Source organism: Canis lupus, chromosome 27, assembly GCF_048164855.1.
Source record: "Canis lupus baileyi chromosome 27, mCanLup2.hap1, whole genome shotgun sequence".
NCBI lineage: Eukaryota > Metazoa > Chordata > Mammalia > Carnivora > Canidae > Canis > Canis lupus.
The window spans coordinates 13,279,084-13,299,847 of NC_132864.1; the positions used below are offsets into that span (position 1 = coordinate 13,279,084).

The following is a 20,764-nucleotide window of genomic DNA, read 5'->3' on the forward strand; positions in this document are numbered from 1 at the left end:
CCAACCAGGTGCCCCAGAGAGAGAGAATCGTAAGCAAGCTCCTCATGCAGTACAGAGACCAATAGGGGGCTCGATCTCAGGACCCTGAGATCAAGACCTGAGCAAAAATCAAGAGTCAGATCCTTAACTGACTGAGCCACCCAGGCATCCTGATGATCACTACTTTATAGATGAGTAAACTGAGGCATGACAAGGTTAAACGACTTGCCAAGGTCACATGACCAGTCAGAGCCTGAGTGACCCTTGGTAACCCTCCCCAGGAAACAATAGCCAAGTGGATGCTATATAAAGAGCTTTACAAATTGACCAGAACAAGACAAACAACCACTACAGGAACAGACTTATATTATAAATAGACCATTTAGAGAAAAGCAAAATGAAATGGCTAGGAAACATATAAAAACACCCTCAATTTCTGTGGTCAAAAAAATACAAATTAAAGAAGCAACAGGACACCAGACTGACACAAACAGAAAATGGGATGTTGTCAAATGCTGGCAGGAATGTGGAGGAAAGGGCACTCTTCTACATGTGAAGCTTGCAGCCTTTTGGGAAAGCTATCTGGCAACATCTCTTAAAATTAAAACTAAACATACCCTTTCACCCATTAATCCCACTCCTGGGAATCTAGCCCAAAGAAATAAAAACACTAATACTTAAAGACAAGGATTTTTTTTTTTTTTTTGAGCATTGTTTTTTGTGGCAGAAAACTTGTCACAATGTGAATCCCAAAAAAGAGAGAATCCATTGCATGAATTATGTTATATCCACCCTATATACATTTCAGTAAGATAAAATCAATCAGGGTCTGCAACATGGCAGCCCACTGGCCCAAAGGGCTGGCAGATATGTTTTTCATGAGCCAACAGTGTTTCTTTAAATTCCTGCAGGCTTCTGACTCTGTGATCCCCTAGAAATATTTCCATTAGATGCAGAACCTGCCCTCCATAGGGCCGTGGTGCATAAACAAATACACAGTACATGTAGTGGTAGCTGTACTTTGTGGTGGCGGGGTTGGTGGGGGACATTGGCAAGGATGTGGAGGGATGGGAACTCTGCTATGTTGCTGGTAGGATGTACAATGGTGCAGCCGCTGTGGAAAACGGTTTGGGAATTCCTCAACAAGTTAAACATCGAGATATCAGGGGTATCGGAGTGGCTCAGTGGTTAAGCATCTGCCTTTGGCTCAGATGGTGATCCTGGAGTCCTGGGATTGAGTCCCACATCAGGCTTCCTGCAGGGAACCTGCTTCTCTCTCTGCCTGTGTCTCTGCCTCTCTCTCTGTGTCTCTCATGAATAAATAAATAAAATCTTTTTAATAAATAAATAAACAGGGATCCCTGGGTGGCGCAGTGGTTTAGCGCCTGCCTTTGGCCCAGGGCGCGATCTCGGAGACCCGGGATCGAATCCCACGTCGGGCTCCCGGTGCATGGAGCCTGCTTCTCCCTCTGCCTGTGTCTCTGCCTCTCTCTCTCTCTCTCTCACTGTGTGCCTATCATAAATAAAATAAAATAAAAATTTAAAAAAAAATAAATAAATAAATAAATAAACAAACAAACATAGAGGTACCATATGTCCCAGCAGTGCCACTCCTATGAACATATTCAAAAGAATTGAAAACAGGCCTTCAAACAAAATCTTGAACACAATATTCACACCTACACCAATAGCCAAAAAGCAAAACCAACCCAAATACCCATCAATGATAAACGGATAAACAGATGTGGTCCATCTATATAACGGGATACGATTTAGCCACAGAAAGGAGTAAAGCGCTGACATTTGCCACTATGTGGATGCGCCTTGAAGACGTGATGCTGAATGAAAGAGGCCAGACATGAAATGTTATGTATTGTAGGGGTCCACTTCTAGGAAATCTCCAGAACAGACAAATCCATGAAGACAGAAAGCCCATCAGGGGCCGCTAGGGGGCTGGGGGAGGGCATAGGGGGGTGACTGTTCAGTTGGTAAGGAGTTTCTGTTGGCAGGGGACTAAAACGTTCTGGAACTGCATAGGGTGCAATGGCTGCCCAACATGGTTGAATGTACTTAATGCCACTTTACTTTTTTTTTTAAAGATTTTATTTATTTATTCATGGGAGACTGAGAGACACAGAGAAAGAGGCAGAGACACAGGCAGAGGGAGAAGCAGGCTCCATGCAGTGAGCCCGTCATGGGACTCTAGGATCACGCCCTGGGCTTAAGGCAGGCGCCAAACTGCTGCTCCACCCAGGGATCCCTTAATGCCACTTTAAAATGGGTAAAATGGGGGTGCCTGGGTGGCTCAGTGGTTGAGTGTCTGCCTTTGGCTCAGGTCATGATCCCGGGGTCCTGGGATTGAGCCCCATGTTTGGGCAGCAGGGAGCCTACTTCTTCTCCCTCTGCCTGACTTTCCCCCTGCTTGCGTGCTCTCTCTCTCTCTCTCAAATAAATAAATAAAATATTTTTAAAAATTTGCTATCTTTAAAGCAAATATCTTATTTATTTATTTATTTATTTATTTGTTTGTTTGTTTGTTTATTTATTTATTTATTTTATTGATGAAAATGGTAAGCCAGGAAAGAGAAACTCTAGAATGTCACCATTCTCGTGAGGTGGCTTCTCTTCGTTATTGCTCTGACTTCTGAGTTGCTTTCCTCCCTACCTTGTGGCTTTTGTTTACTCACAGCCTCTGCCAACTGTCTCCATCTGGGTCTCTTTGCTTCTGCATGACTGGTGTTAACTTCTGCATGTCTCGCATTCAAACTTCCACAAAGGGAAGACTCGACTGGATTATTGTCACTGTCTAGCATCACCTCTAATGAGCAGAGGATGTTATTGAGTGTAATAGCCACTATCTAATTGTAGTGGGTGACCACTACACTTGAATGGTGACCCCTAAAAAGACATGTTCCCCAGCCCAACTTGAGGCATCTTATTTGTGAATATCATCTATTTGGGAAAAGGGTCTTTGCATATGTAATCAAATTTAGGATATGAACATGAACTCAGCCTGGATGACCTGGATGGGTCCCAAATCCAATCACAGTGTCCTTATAGGAGACACACAGAGAGGAGAGACACAGAGGAGAAGTCCTGTGAAGACTGAGACAGAGAGTAAGGTGAAGCAACCACAAGCCAAGGAATGCCTGAAGCCACTGGAAGCTGGAAGAGGCAAGGAAAGATTTTTTTCCTTAGAGTCTTTGGAAGGAGTATGACCTGCCAACACCTCAATTTCAGATTTCTGGCTTCCAGAACTGTGAGAGAATAAATCTCTGTTGTTTTAAGCCACCTAATGTGTAATAATTTGTTTCAATAGTCCTAGGAAACAAATATACCAGAAGAGAGTGCCTTTTTGAGCAAAACTTATGTACCAGGCCACTTCATGGGCTGCTGGTCAGCTGTGGATGGTTCCTAGGGATGCAGACCAATAGCTGTTCTAGTCAGCTGAAGCCAGAGAGGTGACGTGGCATGATTTTTGAGCCATAGACTTCTCTTTCAGCATAGCCCAGAGACAGGAAGCCCATAGCCCATAGCCCAGAGACAACAGCACGAGGGATTGCAATTCAGTTTTTAAAAACTTTCCTGCTCTGGGGTTTCTGGATTGATTGATTGATTGATTATTTCTGGATATATATATATATATATATATATATATATATATATATATATAAGATTTTATTTATTTATTCATGAGAGAGAGACACACACACACACACACACAGAGGGGCAGAGACACAGGCAGAGGGAGAAGCAGGCTCCCTGCAAGGAGCCCAATGTGGGACTCAATCCTCCAACCTGGGATCATGCCCTGAGCTGAAAGCAGAGGCCCAACGGCTGAGCCACCCAGGCGTCCCAATTTCTAGATATAAAATAATCATTCATTTTCAAACTTAGTTTGATGTTTCTCGTGAACATTAAGCTGAAAATAAATACATGTCCGTGGTGCTCAAAGCAGTGTCCCTGGATCCTGCCCTTGGCCTTGCTGGCCTTTTGAAGGATAGCCTTGACATTTCCTTGCTGTAACCACTTCCCGGGAGCCACCATGTTAGGGAGCACTTGCAGCCTCTCTAACCATCTATTGTCAGGGAGGATCTGATCAGAATCCTTCCTCTCTTCTGCACTTTCATGGTACCCTGGATTTTTACTTCTTCACAGCATTTATCACACTGTGAATTAAATAATTATTTGCTTGACTATTCCTTTAGTTTCAATCTCATCCACCACACTGTAAGCTCTGTGAGGACAGGAACTAAGAGCCTCTGGCTTACTACCACTTCCGCAGTGCCTTGTGCGGTGTGGAAGTAGTAGGCACACAATAAATATTTGTGGAATAGAAGCATAAATGGCTTCCATATGATGGTGGTGGAGGCAAAGGCAAATCTGGGTACACAAATCAAAATCTAGAAGACAATTAAATCAATGAAGCACATTCCCATTTGAAGCATCTCGCCAGGGTCTCTGCAAGGGTACTAGAGGGAAAGTGCACTCTGGATCCACCAGGGTCATCCCTCCAATATTTTTTAAGAGCTTCTACTTCACATGGCTTTGAACCACTGGCATGCTATTTATTATGACTCTAGTTCCTACACTTCTTCATTAAGACAACTGTTTATAGAATAGACAATCCATAAAGGAAAGGTTGTTTGACAACTAGAACAGAGAAGTTCACACCCATGAACAGGATACAGATTACTCTAATAATATTGAGGGGGTGGTTGGCAGAGAACTTGCCTACCTGCGTCATGGTGTTTGTGCTCATGGTTACCACCTTCTGCAAATGGCCTTCCTCCAAGCATCTGTGTCCTTCCGAGGTGACTGGGTTCAAACCTAGCTACAGGGTGTGAATCTTGTGAGTTTAGCCAGTCATAGTGGTCTTATTCTCCTTGCAAAGACATTGTTGCAGGCCTGGGGTTGTGAAGCAGTTCTGACCAGTATGATGTGAGGGTTAGTCTTCTAGGGATACTTCTCAGAAAATGTCCCAGCGATGTCATTGCTAGGTATATGCCCCAAAGAACTGAAAATTGGTTACTCAAACAAATACATGTACAAGCATGTTCATGGCAACATTATTCAATAGCTAAAAGGTGGGGATCCCTGGGTGGCGCAGCGGTTTGGCGCCTGCCTTTGGCCCAGGGCGCGATCCTGGAGACCCGGGATCGAATCCCACGTCGGGCTCCCGGTGCATGGAGCCTGCTTCTCCCTCTGCCTGTGTCTCTGCCTCTCTCTCTCTCTGTGACTATCATAAATAAATAAAAATTAAAAAAAAAAATAGCTAAAAGGTGGAAACAACCCAAATGTCTGTGGACATGGATAAACAAAGTGTGGTGGATTCATACAATAGAATATCACAAAAAGGAATGACATGTTGTTACAAGCCACACTGTGGATGAACCATGGGAACATTAGACCAGTTGAAAAAAGCCACAAAAAAGGCCTCGTATTGTATAATTCCAATTTAATGAAACATTTAGAATAAGCACATCCTTAGAGACAGAAGGTAGATGAATGGTTGCCCAGGGATGAGGGAAGGAGGAATAGGGAATGATTGTTTAGTGGGAATGGGGGTCTCCTTTGGGAGAGATGAACATATTTTGGAACTAGAGAGAGGTGATGGTTACACAACACTGTGAATATACCAAATGTCCCCGAATTATTCATTTTAAAGAAGGTTAATTTCATGTATGAATTTCACCTTAATTTAAAAAGAGGATTTGGGGTGGGGAATAAAAAAGGATTTTTGGAAATTCTTGCCTACAGATGTCATGCTGGAAGCTGATGAAATCTTTTGCATTGTGAGGAGACAAACTAAGGACAAACCAGCACCCTAGAGGATGGCCAAGTGGAAAAAATGGAAAGGATCTGGGCCCTTGATTATGTCATTAGCAAGTTGGGGGAACTTGTTCTCCAGTCTTCTGATTATGTAAGATATAAATGCCTTCTTTGCTTCAAGCTGCTTTTAGTTGGGTTTTCTATGACTTGCAGCCAAAGTCAGTATAGATTTCAAGGTTCTGAAAAAGCAAGGCAAAGGCATTAATTTTATCCAGACGGGAGCAAGAATCACAATACCAACAGCATCCACCTTCACACACTTTAAGTGTCCTCTCATGGGAGAGAAAAGATGACATAACGCATTGTTACGGCTAACGTGAAAGAAATATATATACCTCTTGAGCTTGTTAGGTAAATAGCAAATTTGATGACAAATTCTTGAGAGCAGTTAATCCTCCAGGTTAGATGTGGAATGTGTATGTGTCTATGTGTGGTGGTGCTCTTCAAGATGAACCCAGATCTCATCCGCCCTGTGGTCTCTAGCCAGTCTTAGTATTTCAAAAACAGGATGGACTAGCTTTAGATGCAATCTTGACATAATTATAGAGTTGTTGGCTCTGAACACTATAGGTGAGATGGATTCACTGGCCACGCCATGGAGTTTGTGTGGCTTCTCTTGGGATTTGAGAGCATAGCATCTAACACTGACATGTGACCAAGCATTATAGAAAACTCAGGCTTTCTCTGTCCAATCTATTCAATGAAGGTGAACACTTCCCTTTTCAAAGACAGGTTGACTTTTCTGCATCACTAGGCTGTGACAGGGGAAAGCAGAGGGAGATAAGTAGTCCTGTCTCCACTGCCTTTCTCTCACTTTCCCACAGCTCTGGAAAGTCCTGGCAACGCCACCCTAAAAGGTTCCTGCTCTACTCCACACATAGAAAGCTTTCAAGAAAAGGATAATGCAGCTAGGTGGACTTTTATAAGGGCATTTAAGGGCTAATATTAGGGATTAGTACTTGAAGTGTTGTTGGATTTGATCTGGTTCTTCCAGAGTTCTTGGCACCTAGTCCTAAATTGTTGTGTAATGTGTAAACTATGAAAATAAATGACTTAAGTTGCCTACCATAAAAACCTGTTTCACAGCTGTTGGATTAAAGGAAATAGGTCCTTTGCCTGTGCTGATTAAGGTGCTACATTTGTTTATAAAGGTTGCAGGGAATTAGCCATGATGAAAATGAATTAAGTTTTATCCCTCTGAGAATATTTGACAGGGATATTGCATTACATTCCTCCCTGTTTTCACTCAGTAATTTTTTTTTAAGCTAGGAATTCAGATAGTCAATGCGTCTTATCTATAAAGAGGTGAGTTATTTATTCAAGGAGTCTTGAATCTCCTGGAATGTGAGGTATTTACAAAACAATAGGTAAGTATGCTAAAATAAAAGGAAACAAAACACAAATCTTGCTGCCTTTCAGAGGGCTTACCTGCATGAGGATATTGAGTAGAGTCTACCGATGTCCTGGGGGGTTAGCCCGGAACCAGCTTCAAAGAAAGGTAGAGGATAGAGAAATAAAAGATTGTTTTTTTTTTTAATTAATTATTTATGAGAGACACAGGGAGAGAGAGAGAGAGAGAGGCAGAGGGAGAAGCGGACTCCTCCCAGGGAGCCCGATATGGGACTCGATCTTGGACCCCGGGATCACTCCCTGAGTTGAAGACAGATGCTCAACCACTGAGCCACCCAGGCATCCCTAAAAGACTGTTCTTCGAGAATTGTCCTTCTGGTTACTGTTATCCATTTTTTAAGTCTGTTGATTCCTTAGCTTTCCTATAGACTCAGTAGTGGGATAATTAAAATGCACATGATGTTGGTTCACATGGCCAAAACTGATGAGGGAACAGAGGACTAGCTCAGGACAAAGCACATTGACAAGCCCTTGAAACAGGCAAAGGGATATTCCTCTACAGACTCAACTGCCTCGATATTCATACTTTGCTAAGGGCAGAAGGCAATCTTAGCTCGTAAGTCTACTTTAACATATAAAAATTCCTTTAGGGGATCCCTGGGTGGCGCAGCGGTTTGGCGCCTGCCTTTGGCCCAGGGCGCGATCCTGGAGACCCGGGATCGAATCCCACATCAGGCTCCCGGTGCATGGAGCCTGCTTCTCCCTCTGCCTATGTCTCTGCCTCTCTCTCTCTCTCTCTCTCTGTGTGACTATCATAAATAAATAAAAATTTTAAAAAAATTTTAAAAAATAAAAATAAAAATTCCTTTAGAATGATGGTTCCTGATGTGAAATGTTGGGGTCTGGGAGTGAACGGTCAAGAAAGAATTCCTGAGGTGTCTTCAGTGCAAAAAAGGTAGTGTTTTTTTGTTTTGTTTGTTTGAAGCTCAATCTGTCTATTTAAGAGACAGAGTGTGTGCATAGAAGGAGAGGGAGAAGCAGACAACCCACTGAGCAGGGATCCTGATGTGGGGCTCTATCTCAGGACCCCAGAGTCATGAACTGAGCTGAAGGCAGACGCTTAACGGACTGAGCCACCCAGGTGCCATCCCCCAAAAAGGTGGTTTTATTAAAGGAGCATGGGGACAGGACCCATAGGCAGGAAGAACTGCACTGGGGTTGGGAGGGGTAGCTGATTCATATACTTTATAGGTGGCGGTTAGAAAGAAAGAAAATCTCTAAAGAATTTGGAAACAAGATTTCCAGGAATTTGAGGGGCTAGCTACTGTTAAGATAAGGTCATTCTGGGCGGCTCAGGTTGTGATCTCAGAGTCCTGGGATGGAGCTCCTTGTTCAGGGGGGAGTCTGCTTCTCCTTCTCCCTCTGTCCCTCCCCCTGCTTGTGTTTTCTCTCTCTCTCTCTCTCTTTCTTTCTCTCTCTGTCAAATAAATAAATAAAATATTTTTTTAAAAAAGTTAAGGTCATTTACTACTGTCCAGTAAACCCTTAGTCATGAGACTCTTCAGATGTACATCAGTGCCCTGTATGCTTGGAGGATGATTGCTAACATACATCTGGGAGGGACAGAGATAAAAGAAGTCTCTAAAGGGATTTTCATATGTTAAAGAAGACTTACAGGATCCTGGAGGTCTGGCTGACATCAAGCTAAGGTTGCTTTTCTCTTCTAGCAAAGCATTAACTTTAAGGCAGTTTCAAGTTCCTTGAGGAATGCTGTACTCTGCCCCCTGAAGTATTTGTCCACGGCCTGCAGGTTGTAAGGAGATTTAATTTTATCTACATTTCTTTTGGGGAGTTAGATTATTTGATAAGAATGCTTTTTTCTTGTAAATCACCAAGACATTTGTAACTTGAGGGAGACTTATCTTGCAGGACTGTGATCTCTATTAGTTAACCATTCGTCTTTCCTTTCCTCAGGTTTAGGACAGCCAGGAGTGCCTAAGGAAGGTCACAGCTTCCACCCCAGAGTGGGGGGTGTGGTTTGCAGGATGTCGGTTTCTGCTACGCTCCCAGCTAGTCTTCTGCTCCCTCATCAATGACCACCTGGAATATGACCTTATTTAGAAATAGTGTAAATGCACTATTGCAGATGTAATTAGGGTAAATATTAAGATGAGATCACACAGGATTAGGGCGGGCCCTAAATCCAATGACAAGCGTCCTCCTAAGAGACAGAAAAGGACGTACGGAGACACAGGGAGAAAACCATGTGATGATGGAAGCAGAGACTAGAGTAAAAGGAACATAAGCTAAGGACACCTTGAGCCACCAGAAGCCAGAAGCTACACGGTGGGATTTTCCCTTACAGCCTTTGGAGGGAGCATGGTCCTGCCAATGCCTTAATTTTGGACTTCTAGCCCCCAGAACTGTGAGGCAATAAATTCCTGGTTTGTTTGTTTGTTTGTTTGTTTGTTTGTTCAGGCTCCATGCCCACTGTGGAGCTGGTGCTCACAACCTGGCATCCCCGATTCCTGTTGTTTTAAGGCTCTCAGTTAATGGTAATTTTTTATGGCAGCCCTGGAAAGCAAGAGACATTCGGGGCAAAACTGGGGAGAAACTGTTTTCTACCACTGCCTTTCAAGAGACCTAACACAGGAGGCCAGCAGAAGACACGGCGAGAGTGTGGCTGGGTTTCTGGCCTTCGCCTTTCTGGGCCTTTCTTCCTTCACGCTGAAGATCTCTTCAACTCCCTATGACCCTCACCACTTATATTTTCTTTCCTTCCTCACTGTCAGCGTCTCTTTTCCTCCTCTGAGCCCAGAAGTAAAAATAAAAATACAGAAAAATCCCACCAGCAATCCAAACTGAACCAAAAGCCTGTCATTTTCTGAGAAAAGGTGACCCATTAATCCATGACTATGCAGAATTCTTATGTCTGCCTGGCAAACTTGTGAATGATTGAACTCAATGTTGAAGACTGGGCTTGGTTAGGAGTCTTTTAAAATTTTTTTAAATTTATTTTTATTATTTTATTATTTTTTTTTAAAGATTTTATGTATTTGAGCACGCATGCATGCCAGATGTGGAGCAGAGGGAGAGGGAGAAAGAATTTCCAGCAGACTCCTCGTCAAATGCGGAGCCAGATGCAGGGCTTGATTTCACAACCCCAAGATCACAACCTGAGCCCGAACCAAGAGTTGGATGCTTAACCAAATGAGCCACCCAGGTACCCCTTAATTTTTATGTTTTTTTGTTTGATTTGTTTAAGTAATCCATACACTCAACTCGTAACCCTGAGATCAACAGTTGCATGCTCTTCTGGGACACCTGGGTGGCTCAGTGGTTAAGCATCTACCTCTGGCTCAGGGCCTGATCTTGGTGTCCTGGGATCGAGTCCCACATCGGGCTCCCTACAGGGAGCTTGCTTCTCCCTCTGCCTATGTCTCTGCCTCTTTCTGTGTGTCTCTCATGAATAAATAAATAAAATCTTAAAAAAAAAAAGAGAGAGAACTAGGGGAGTGCCTGGGTGGCTCAGCCAATTAAGCATCTGAATCTTAGTTTTGGCTCAGGGCGTGAGATTAAGCCCGGTGTTAAGCTCCACACTCAGCACAGAGTCTGCATGTCTGCCTCCCACATTTTAAGATTTTAAAATCTTAAAAAGAGAGCAAGAGAAGCACCAGCATATGCACTCATATCATTTGATGATGAAGTTTTCCTACACATTCTGGCTTCTATGACTATAAAAACAGCAATTACAAGACATGTGACATTATAGAGTGGGAAGGAGGGGAGGAAATTTTGTAAATTACTACTTCTTCTTTTTGATGACATAACAGAAGGCAAGCTGAGGGCAAAAGGCAACGTGACACGCCACATACTCCCCTGTCCCAAGGTGGAGTGGAATACATGTGACATTCTGAGGTACTCATGGCTGCCCAAGAACAAAGGAAGGAAAAAGCAAATGGTCAACTGATAAAAATCACAGTCATGAAGGATATAAAACTCCATCAGTCTGTAACTGTCTTAATGATTTACAAGAAAAACACAATCTTGAGAATAGTCAGATTTCCAGAAACCTATAGAGACTCAATTTCCTGGAGCCCTAATGTCACCTTCCCCTTCCATAGGATAATATGTATTCAGTCACTCCGCACTTACAATTCGGCTTTTTCTGCCCACGTGTGGTGTCCCTATGCTTTAATAAAATCACCTTTTTTGCACGGAAAATGTCTCATGAATCCTTTTTGGCCGTTTGCTCGCAGACCCAAACTCCAAATTACACTATTTTGAGGTATGAAATATAGAATGGATTATGAGTAATATATCATAAGACTAAAAAAAAAAGACTTAAAAAAATCAAGTCTATACGAAGAACATTAGAAAAAAATGAGTTGGGAATAACTTTGGTTTCGAGGAGGACTAGGGTGGCTCCATGGTTAAGCATTCAACTCTTGATTTCGGCTCAGGTCACGGTCTCAGGGTCATGAGATGGAGCTCTACATCTGGCTCTGAGCTGAGCTTCAGTCTGCTTGAAATTCTTTCTCCCCTTCGTCCTCTGCCCTTCCCCCTGCTTGTACTCTCTCTCTCTAAAAATCAATAAATAAAATCTTTTTAAAAAAATCTTGGGAGGGCCCCTGGGTGGCTCAGTCAGTTGAGCGTCTGATTTTTTAATTTCAGCTCAGGTCATGATCTCAGGGGGTCAGATCAAGCCCTACATCGGGCTCTGTGCTGGGCATGGAGTCTGGTTATGATTCTCTCTCTAAAATAAATAGATCTTTTTTTTTTTTTTTAAAGATTTTACTTATTTATTCATGAGAGACACACTGAGAGAGAGGCAGAGACATAGGCAGAGGAAGAAGCAGGCTCCATGCGGGGAGCCAGATGCAGGACTCGATCTTGGGACTCCAGGATCACGCCCTGAGCTGAAGGCAGACACTTAACCGCTGAGCCACCCAGGTGCCCCAATAAATAAATCTTTTTTTTTTTAATTAAAGAATAATTCTGGTTTTGAGATTCTCCTGGTTATCACTTATCTTTTTGATTACAAGGAATATCCTAATGCTTCATCGGTATACATGTGCATAATCACATAAATTAGATGTTCTCTTAAGTGATTCAAGGAACTTGGATACTGAGTAAATATGTAATGAGGAATGAGGGCATCAACTAGGCAAAACAGAAGGAGCAAAGACTCGAAACTGCATAGTATGTGCAGAGAATTGCTCCTCAAGACAGGTAGGGAATGGAAAACTCTGATCATTGAATCTTATCTGATATCTTGGATAAGTCTGGGTATACATATTGAAAAAAACCTAAAGAGTATCTAGGTGGTTCAAAAGCTATAGGATATAGTGATGTTTTTCATAATAGCCAAAAGGTAGAAACAACCTGAATGTCCATCAGTCGATGAATAAACAAAATATTCCATCTATAATATGGAATAAAATTATTACACCATAAAAAGGAATGAAGCTGTGACATACAGAGTTTTGTTTAAAGGTAATGTAAATAGGGATGCCTGGGTGGCTCAGCGGTTGGGTGGCTGCCTTCGTCTCAGGTTGAGATCCTGGGATCCGGGATCAGGTCCTGCATCGGGCTCTGGCGAGGAGCCTGCCTCTCTGTCTATGTGTCTCTCATGAATAAATAGATAAATCTTAAAAAAAAAAAAAAATAGAGGTAATGTAAATATTCTGAAATTGACTGTGATGATGGTTGTGTATATTTGTGAGTATGTTAAAAACCATCGAAGTGTACTTTTTTTTAAAAGATTGTATTTATTAGAGAGAGAGAGAGAGAACGGATGTGAGCATGAGTGGATGGGAGGGGCGAAGGGAGAGAGAGAAGCAGGGCTCCTGATGAGCAGGGAAGTCAAATCAAGGCTCAATTCCAGGACCTCGGGGATGACCTGAGCCAAAGGCAGATGCTTAACCAACTGAGTGAGGCACCCAGGAACCCCCCACTGCGGTGTACACTTTAAATGGGTGAATTGTATGGTATGTGGACTATATCTCAATAAAGCTGCTTTTTAAAAAGCTTTAAGAGTAGTTACCAAGGGAAAGTCAGTTTAGAGGTCACATTCTTGAGTACTATGAACACTGGAAGGAGAATTCAAAAAGAGAATACTCCAGAAATTTCTTTAATCCCTTTGGAAAACACTCAGCTTTGGTTGAGTCTAGAAGCACATGCTCTTGTTTTCTAGTTGTTTTCAAATATGTAAAGAATGCCAGAAAACCACACCACCACCACCACTTTGTCTTTCTCTAATGTTTTGTAGAGTTAATGGTAAGGCCTAGCTGTTGTGAGTTAACATTCAGACTCATTTCAAGGGATGCAATGTGTTAACATAAACACTGCCAACAGGTTCTGAATCTTTGGGCCCCAGAAGAGACAGTAGAAAGAAGACTGAATATCTTATGTTTTGCCAGGCCAGGATTTCTATCCAGAAGAGAATGAAGGGAGGACACTTCACTAATAAAATTCTTTACTCCAAGTAGTGAAAGTAACGAAAATTTAGCCAACTCATTCACAGCAAGAGATGATGAAAGAATGGGCATGAGTCATGAGAATTAAATATAGTAGTGCCTTTACTTATTTAGAAGTTGTTGACTTCCCCCTTTCTATGTAATGAGGTGCTGTCACGTGTTCACATGATCATGACACATTCATGGAAGGAATTTTACCCTGAAAATGGATAGCTAATTTATTTCATAACATATTTATTACATCTTTTTTTTTTAATTTTTATTTATTTATGATAGTCACAGAGAGAGAGAGAGAGGCAGAGACATAGGCAGAGAAGCAGGCTCTATGCACCGGGAGCCCAACGTGGGATTCGATCCCGGGTCTCCAGGATCGCGCCCTGGGCCAAAGGCAGGCGCTAAACCGCTGCGCCACCCAGGGATCCCTTATTACATCTTTTTTATGAGACTCTGTTCTAGGGTTTGGGGTCAACATAATGAGTAGTGAGACCATCAATAAACAGATCAACCAAGAAAAATAAAAAAACCAGATCAACCATGATAACTGGATTGCATTGAGAAGGAAGTAAATACAAAACACACACACACACACACACACACACACACACAAAGAGAAGGAAGTAAATATGTTAATGCCATAGCCAGTGACTGGGGTGGAGGAGGGGAGGCAACTTTAGTTTGGCTGGTGGGGAAGGCTGGTGAGAGGAGAAAGTGGTAGATATACAGGCTAGAAAGGTAGGTGGGACCTTCTAAGCCACTGTATGGATGGGCAGGTAACAACAGGCACTGAAATCCAGCTTTTTATTATTTATTTATTTATTATTTATTTATTTATTTATTTATTTATTTATTTATTAAAGACTTTATTATGTATTCATGAGAGACAGAGAGAGACAGAGACACAGGCAGAGGGAGAACCAGGTTCCATGCAGGGAACCTGATGTGGGACTCGATTCTGGGACTCCGGGATCATGCCCTGGACTGAAGGTAGGCGCTTCACCACTGAGCCACCCAGGGATCCCCTGAAATCCAGCTTTTTTAAAAAGAGAGAGAGAGAGAGAGAGCATGAGCGAGTACGCACACCAGTGGGGGAGTGGCTGAGGGTGAGGGACAAGTACACTCCCCACTGGGCAGGGAGCCTGAGGCGGGGCTTGATTCCAGAACTCTGAGATCTTGACCTGAGCTGAAGTCAGATGTTTAACCAACTGAACCACCCAGCGCCCCTGAAATCCAGCTTTTAAATCCAGTGCTTTTTACAAATGTAACTGTTCCCAGGGAGTGCCTTTCTGTACTAGGAGAGCCCCTTTTTTAAAAAAGTGGCTCCACTCCCAGTAGGGAGCCCAACTCAGGGCTTGAACTCATTACCTTGAGATCAAGGCCAGAGCTGATATCAAGAGTCGGATGCTTAACTGACTGAGCCACTCAGACATCCCTGAGGAGAGCTTTTATAACTCATCTCATCTTCCTAAAGAGGTTTGTTTCTATTTTGAACAAAGGTGCCTGTGTGCCTCAGTTGGCAACTTAGGTCTTGTGCTAAGTGAAATGGGGAAGCCAGTGAAAAGGGTGTGGCGGGCATAGACAAGATCCGGCTTGTTTTAAGGAGAAACAGTATGGATAATGGCTGTATGGAGACAAGAGTGGAAAATAATCAAGGCTAATAAAAATATAATAAATAGAACAAGGATCCCAGCTAATTGTATATTTGAACTACAAATGAACTGAAAATAAATTTAAATATATGTGTTTCAAAAAATACTTCTCTGGCAGACCTAAAGCTAACCCTCTGGCTATCAGAACTTTTTTTTTTTTTTTTTTTTAAGATTTATTTGGGATGCCTGGCTGCTCAGTGGTTGAGCGTCTGCCTTCGGTTCAGGGCATGATCCAGGGGTCTCGGGATCGAGTCCTGCATTGGGCTCCTTGTGGGGAGCCTGCTTCTCACTCTGCCTATGTCTCTGTCTCTCTCTGAGTGTCTCATGAATAAATAAATAAAATCTCTAAAAAAAAAAAAAAAAGAAAAAAAGAATTTGGGGCAGCCCAGGTGGCTCAGCAGTTTAGTGCCGCCTTTAGCCCAGGGCCTGATCCTGGAGACCTGGGATCAAGTCCCACATTGGGCTCCCTGCATGGGGCCTGCTTCCCCCTCTGCCTGTGTCTCTGCCCCTCTCTCTGTGTGTCTCTCGCGAATAAATAAATAAAATCTTAAAAAAAAAAAGATTTTATTTATTTATTCATGAGAGACAGAGACATAGGCAGAGGGAGAAGCAGGCAGAGACTTGATCCTAGGACCCCGGGATCATGATCTGAGCCAAAGGCAGACACTCAACCACTGAGCCACCCAGGTATCCCTGCCTATCAGAACTTTATTTGAAACAATGAAACCAGTGTTAAGATTGGGAAAAGGATCATTCAGTTTAGCTTGAGCCCATCAGGCATGCAGTCATTTCATATTTGTTACCTTCTGGTGCCACCATTTGACCCCTTCCCTTCCTTTCACTTTTTATGGCCAGGAAGACAATTCCAGGCTCTGCTTTCAAATACAGATAGTTTTCTTAAGGTTCAATTAAAGAAGTATCAAAGAAATACAGATGTAAATAGTCAGATACCATTTTCACCTATCATGTTAGCAAAAGGTTTTTAAAAGTCAGATTGGTCCATGTTAGGGAGAAGAGGTAAAGCAGACATGCTTCTTGCTGGTAGGAAGGGACATTTGTGAAAAAGATCTTTTGAAACACATAGTCAGGCAACCCATATCTAGAGCTTTTAAGCTGTTCTTCATTCCCTTTGATCTGGTCAACCTGTTCCAAGGAATGCATCTCAAGGAAATAATCCCAAATATAGAAAAAGCTTTTTGAAAAATGTTGTAGTCTAAATAATCAGAACAGAGCAAGGGGAGGAACATTTAAACCTCCTTAGGAGGTTTTACAAATAAGGGAACTAAGGCTTTGAGAAGTTATATAACTTGTCCAGGATCACACAGCTAGTATGGGACAGAGCCAGGATTCAAATCCAGACTAGCTTTACCCCCAAAACCCACGTTTTTAATTACAATGCTACATTGAGTTTTCTGTATAGAAATAATGTTTTTCCTAACTGGAAAAGCAAAGGGAAACTCATTCTGTTTTATAAAATTCAATTTATTCAAGTTACACACACACCTAGAAAAAGATTGCCAAGGGGGAGAAAGGTGTGAGGAGGTCTCTGCACGCTGGGGGGGAGGGGCGCAGCGGGGTGGGGCGCCCCAGGCCAGCCTCCGTACTGCAGCGGCTGACAGCCAGGAGGTGCCTCTCCCGGACCCCCTGCCACACGGGTTACGGTTTGGTTCTGTCATTCTTGGCCTTGGCAGGAAAATCAGAAGGTTGAAAAAGGCAAAGACTTGCTTCTTTTCTCTCTTGGGGGTGGCCTGGTAGCAGCAGCCATTGCTGGGGGTGACTGAGGGTTGCTGTGGGCAGCGGCTCCCCCAGGCTCAGGGTTGCGAAGCTCCCCCCACCCCCAGCCTCCAGCTCTCAGGCCCTCCCACTACTGCCTCTCTAGCCAAAACCCCCTATCCATCCTTTGCCTTTCAGTCCTTTCAACACCCTTGTAACCAATTCCTGGCATCCAATCCTTCTCTGCCTGAAATACCTAGAGTGGTTTCTATTTTTCTGGCTGGCCATTAATATGTTCTGCAGCAAAACATAAGATACATATTTGCTAGACTTACATTAAAAATATTGACACTATTCTTATTTGTAAATGAAGATACAGGATATAAGCAGTAGCTTTTCTTATGAGGGGAGCAAAATATTTTTGCATAGTTTCCTTTATGTGGGGTGCAAAAGATAGTCTCTGTAAGTCATGCAAGTAACTGGTGAAGAAAAGGTTTATTAGTTTAAGACATGAGTTCTTTAAGGGATAATCATACTGCTATTAAATGCTTCAGCTGTTACTTGTTGGTTAACATTTGACAAGTTAGAATACATCAATTGCACAATTTTGAATCTGTAATAAATATGATTAGTTAATAGTAGACTCCAGACTTCCCTCTGTTCTTCTTATAAAAGGTTGGATGATCTACTATGATGCACTAAGAAACATCTAAATGGGAAGAAACATAGAAGCATTTTCATTAGTGTCACTTAGTTTTTTCAATAGAAAATGGTCTGATAAACCATAAAATTTAAGACTTAACTATTGCTAAACTGCTACATATATAATTATTTGGCATTTAGATAAGATAGGACTAGAGAAAAACTGATATATTTTAAGGGTCACAAATTTGTATCCTGAATCAATAATCTCTATTTAAAAAAAAAAAAAAGTAATCCTATGCCATTGAACACAACAAACTGGAAGTGAACAAGAGAAGTTATTAATGAAAGTTAACAAAATGGGGATCCCTGGGTGGCGCAGCGGTTTGGCGCCTGCCTTTGGCCCAGGGCGCGATCCTGGAGACCCGGGATTGAATCCCACATCGGGCTCCCGGTGCATGGAGCCTGCTTCTCCCTCTGCCTGTGTCTCTGCCTCTCTCTCTCTCACTGTGGGCCTATCATAAATAAATAAATAAATAAATAAATAATTTAAAAAAAAAAATTAAAAAAAAAAAAAGAAAGTTAACAAAATGTAGGCTTATTTTAACATGCCTGATCTGGACAAAGGGAAGGAAAAGCCTCCACAGTAACTTTAATAAGTTTACTAAAACTACCAAGACGTGATCAAAGTAAAAAATATTAGGGGTGCCTGGCTGGCTCATTCAGTGGAGCAGATGACTCTTGGGCCTCAGGGTTGTGAGTTTGAGCTCCACGTTGAGTATAGAAATTACTTAAAAAAAAAAAAAAAAAAAAAGAAGCAGACTTTTACCTTATATTTTAGTTAAGAATAAAAGTAAGAGGGCAGCCCGGATGGCTCAGCTCCCTCTTTCTCTCTCTTTCTGTGTCTCTAATAAATAAATAAAATCTTAAAAAAAAAAAAAAAAAGAATAAAAGTAAGAATAGTTTACATGTGTATTTTACACATGAAAACATTTGGAAGGATGTATACTAAAATGTTAACAGTGATCCTATTTCTGGATAGTGAGATTTCAAGAGATTAGGGTTTTGTGGGTTGTTGCTTTTTGGCTCTTGTAAAAATTTTTTCTATAGTGAACATATGTTTTTGGTAATTAAAAAGGAGAAGAATTAAAATCAATTAATGCCCAAGTACAACATTAATTAATGCTTTTTGAAATTTAGTTTTTCTACTTCTTTTTTTTAAGGACTTTATATATTTATTCATGAGAGGTCACAGAGAGAGAGAGTCAGAGACATAGGCAGAGGGAGAAGCAGGTTCCCCTCAGGGAGCCTGATGTGGGACTCGATCCATGAACTCCAGGATCATACCCTGAGCCAAAAGCAGAGCTTAACCATGAGCCATCCAGGAGTCTCTCACTTGCTTCAATATGAAAAATAGGATTTTATGAGGAATCATAATGCTGTAGAGCACCCAAGAGACCATGTGGTCCAAATTACAAAATTAAACTCCATGCAGGCTCAGTGAGTGACTGGCCTGAGGCCACACTGTTCAGAGAGCAGAACCATGGCCTCTTGATTTCTGGTCTAGGACCCCCTTATACAAAAACCAAAATTTCAAAATACATTTATGTATTTTTATACATAAAAATACATTTATCTCCACAACACCAGAATAAGTTGGTTCAATATCAAGACCCTAAAAATATAAATAGTGCCAGGTTAGAACCCAAGTAATGGTGGGCCAGCTTTACCTTCAGGATTTCAGAGGGAGTGGTATCTGGTGGTACAGGTTTCCCACGATGCTTTGAATATTCAGTTATAAAGACTGAAGCTTCATCTAAACTATGGAATCAGAAAGAAAAAGCATCATGAGGACATTCTTTTAAGTGATAAATATGTCTGCTATCTTGATTGTGGTGATGGCTTCACGGGGGGAGGGGGGGGATATATATGTCAAAATTTATCATACGGCATATTTGAAATATGTGTCGCCTACATATATATGTGTGTATACCATGTCTCAAAAAATAATGTTTATAAACAACACATGATCTATGGTTAGATCACAAGTGGTAAACAAACAGAAGGAAATGCATGGCATGGTAATGAGAAAGGGACACATCCCAAGTGGCTAGCATAGTTAGACTAAATGTGGTGATGGCCCAGGAAAGACTTCTGTCCTGACCAGGTTTTCTTTCCTTAGTACTAGCCATTCCTCCCTTCTCCTTTTCACTTTCTAAATCCATCCCAACCCTATCCCAAGAAGCTGACTTCCAAACTTGTGGATGTGGGAAAATTAGACAATCAAGTTTAGCAAAAATTATATTACATAAAAGCCCCCAATTCTGAGCAAGTGTCTAAGGAATAAAGCTGTAATTCAGGTTTTAAAGTAGGATCGTGAATCACCTATTTTGGGGGTTCAGAAAGCTTACTTGATTGTCTGATTCCAAGTTCATGTTTGAAGGGACTGAATTATACAACTAGCCTCTGGGTATGTGTAATAATGCTACAACTTAATACACAGAGCCCTTCATTACAACCAAATAGTTGTGCAACTGTTTGATCTTTTCCTCCAAAATAAAGGTAAATTTTAAGGAAATTCTATGGTAAGGCATTTTTGTTTAGTAGCTTGTTAATTAACTTACCTTATCTCGCTTGCCAAATAGTTTACCAGGTCTGTGATGTTGTTGGTATTCATCATGTGCAATTTCAACACTTGAAAGTATTTTGTCTTTGCCAAAATCCCAAAGTCTTTCTTACTTATGATATTATTCAGAATCAGATTTCTGATCTATAGAATAACAGGTATTTTTATATAAAAAATGTGTTGAAATGGAAAAAATTCCGAGGCCTTATTCAATACCCCAAAATTTCTTATAATCACAAGTTAAATTACCATTGTATTGTGACTAAGCCTCTTTTTTCAGGGATTGGGGAAGGGGAGATGTTTTGGCCCATTTTAGTAACAGATTAAATCAATAAGTAATTACTGTTAAGCACTCTGGGACTTTTTATGAGGAAGATCTACTTACAACAAGCATTTAAGGCTATAGATTTTCCACTGAGCATGGCGGCAAATAAGAGAGATGATGTCTCTGTCTTTTAAAAAATTTATTAAGGTTTACTAAAAGCAAAATGATTTTA

The 20,764-nt window shown here is 41.6% G+C and overlaps 1 protein-coding gene across 8 annotated transcripts in view; it reads right to left on the reverse strand.

Moving 5' to 3' along the window:
• Positions 1-5,463: 5,463 nt before the first annotated feature.
• The window catches only part of KNTC1 (kinetochore associated 1), a 90,338-nt gene continuing 75,037 nt past the window's right edge, over positions 5,464-20,764 (reverse strand). For 6 of the 8 annotated variants that reach the window (XM_072802345.1, XM_072802349.1, XM_072802351.1 and 3 more), the window contains 3 exons: positions 20,266-20,411; positions 19,372-19,462; positions 5,464-5,990 (listed from right to left, as the gene is read on the reverse strand). In XM_072802345.1, the coding sequence (XP_072658446.1) occupies positions 5,952-5,990; positions 19,372-19,462; positions 20,266-20,411 (276 nt within the window). In that variant the 3' untranslated portion in view covers positions 5,464-5,951. Of the gene's footprint in view, positions 5,991-7,239; positions 7,298-17,475; positions 17,709-19,371; positions 19,463-20,265; positions 20,412-20,764 lie in introns of those variants that run through there. The other 2 variants (XM_072802348.1, XM_072802347.1) reach the window with 2 other exon arrangements.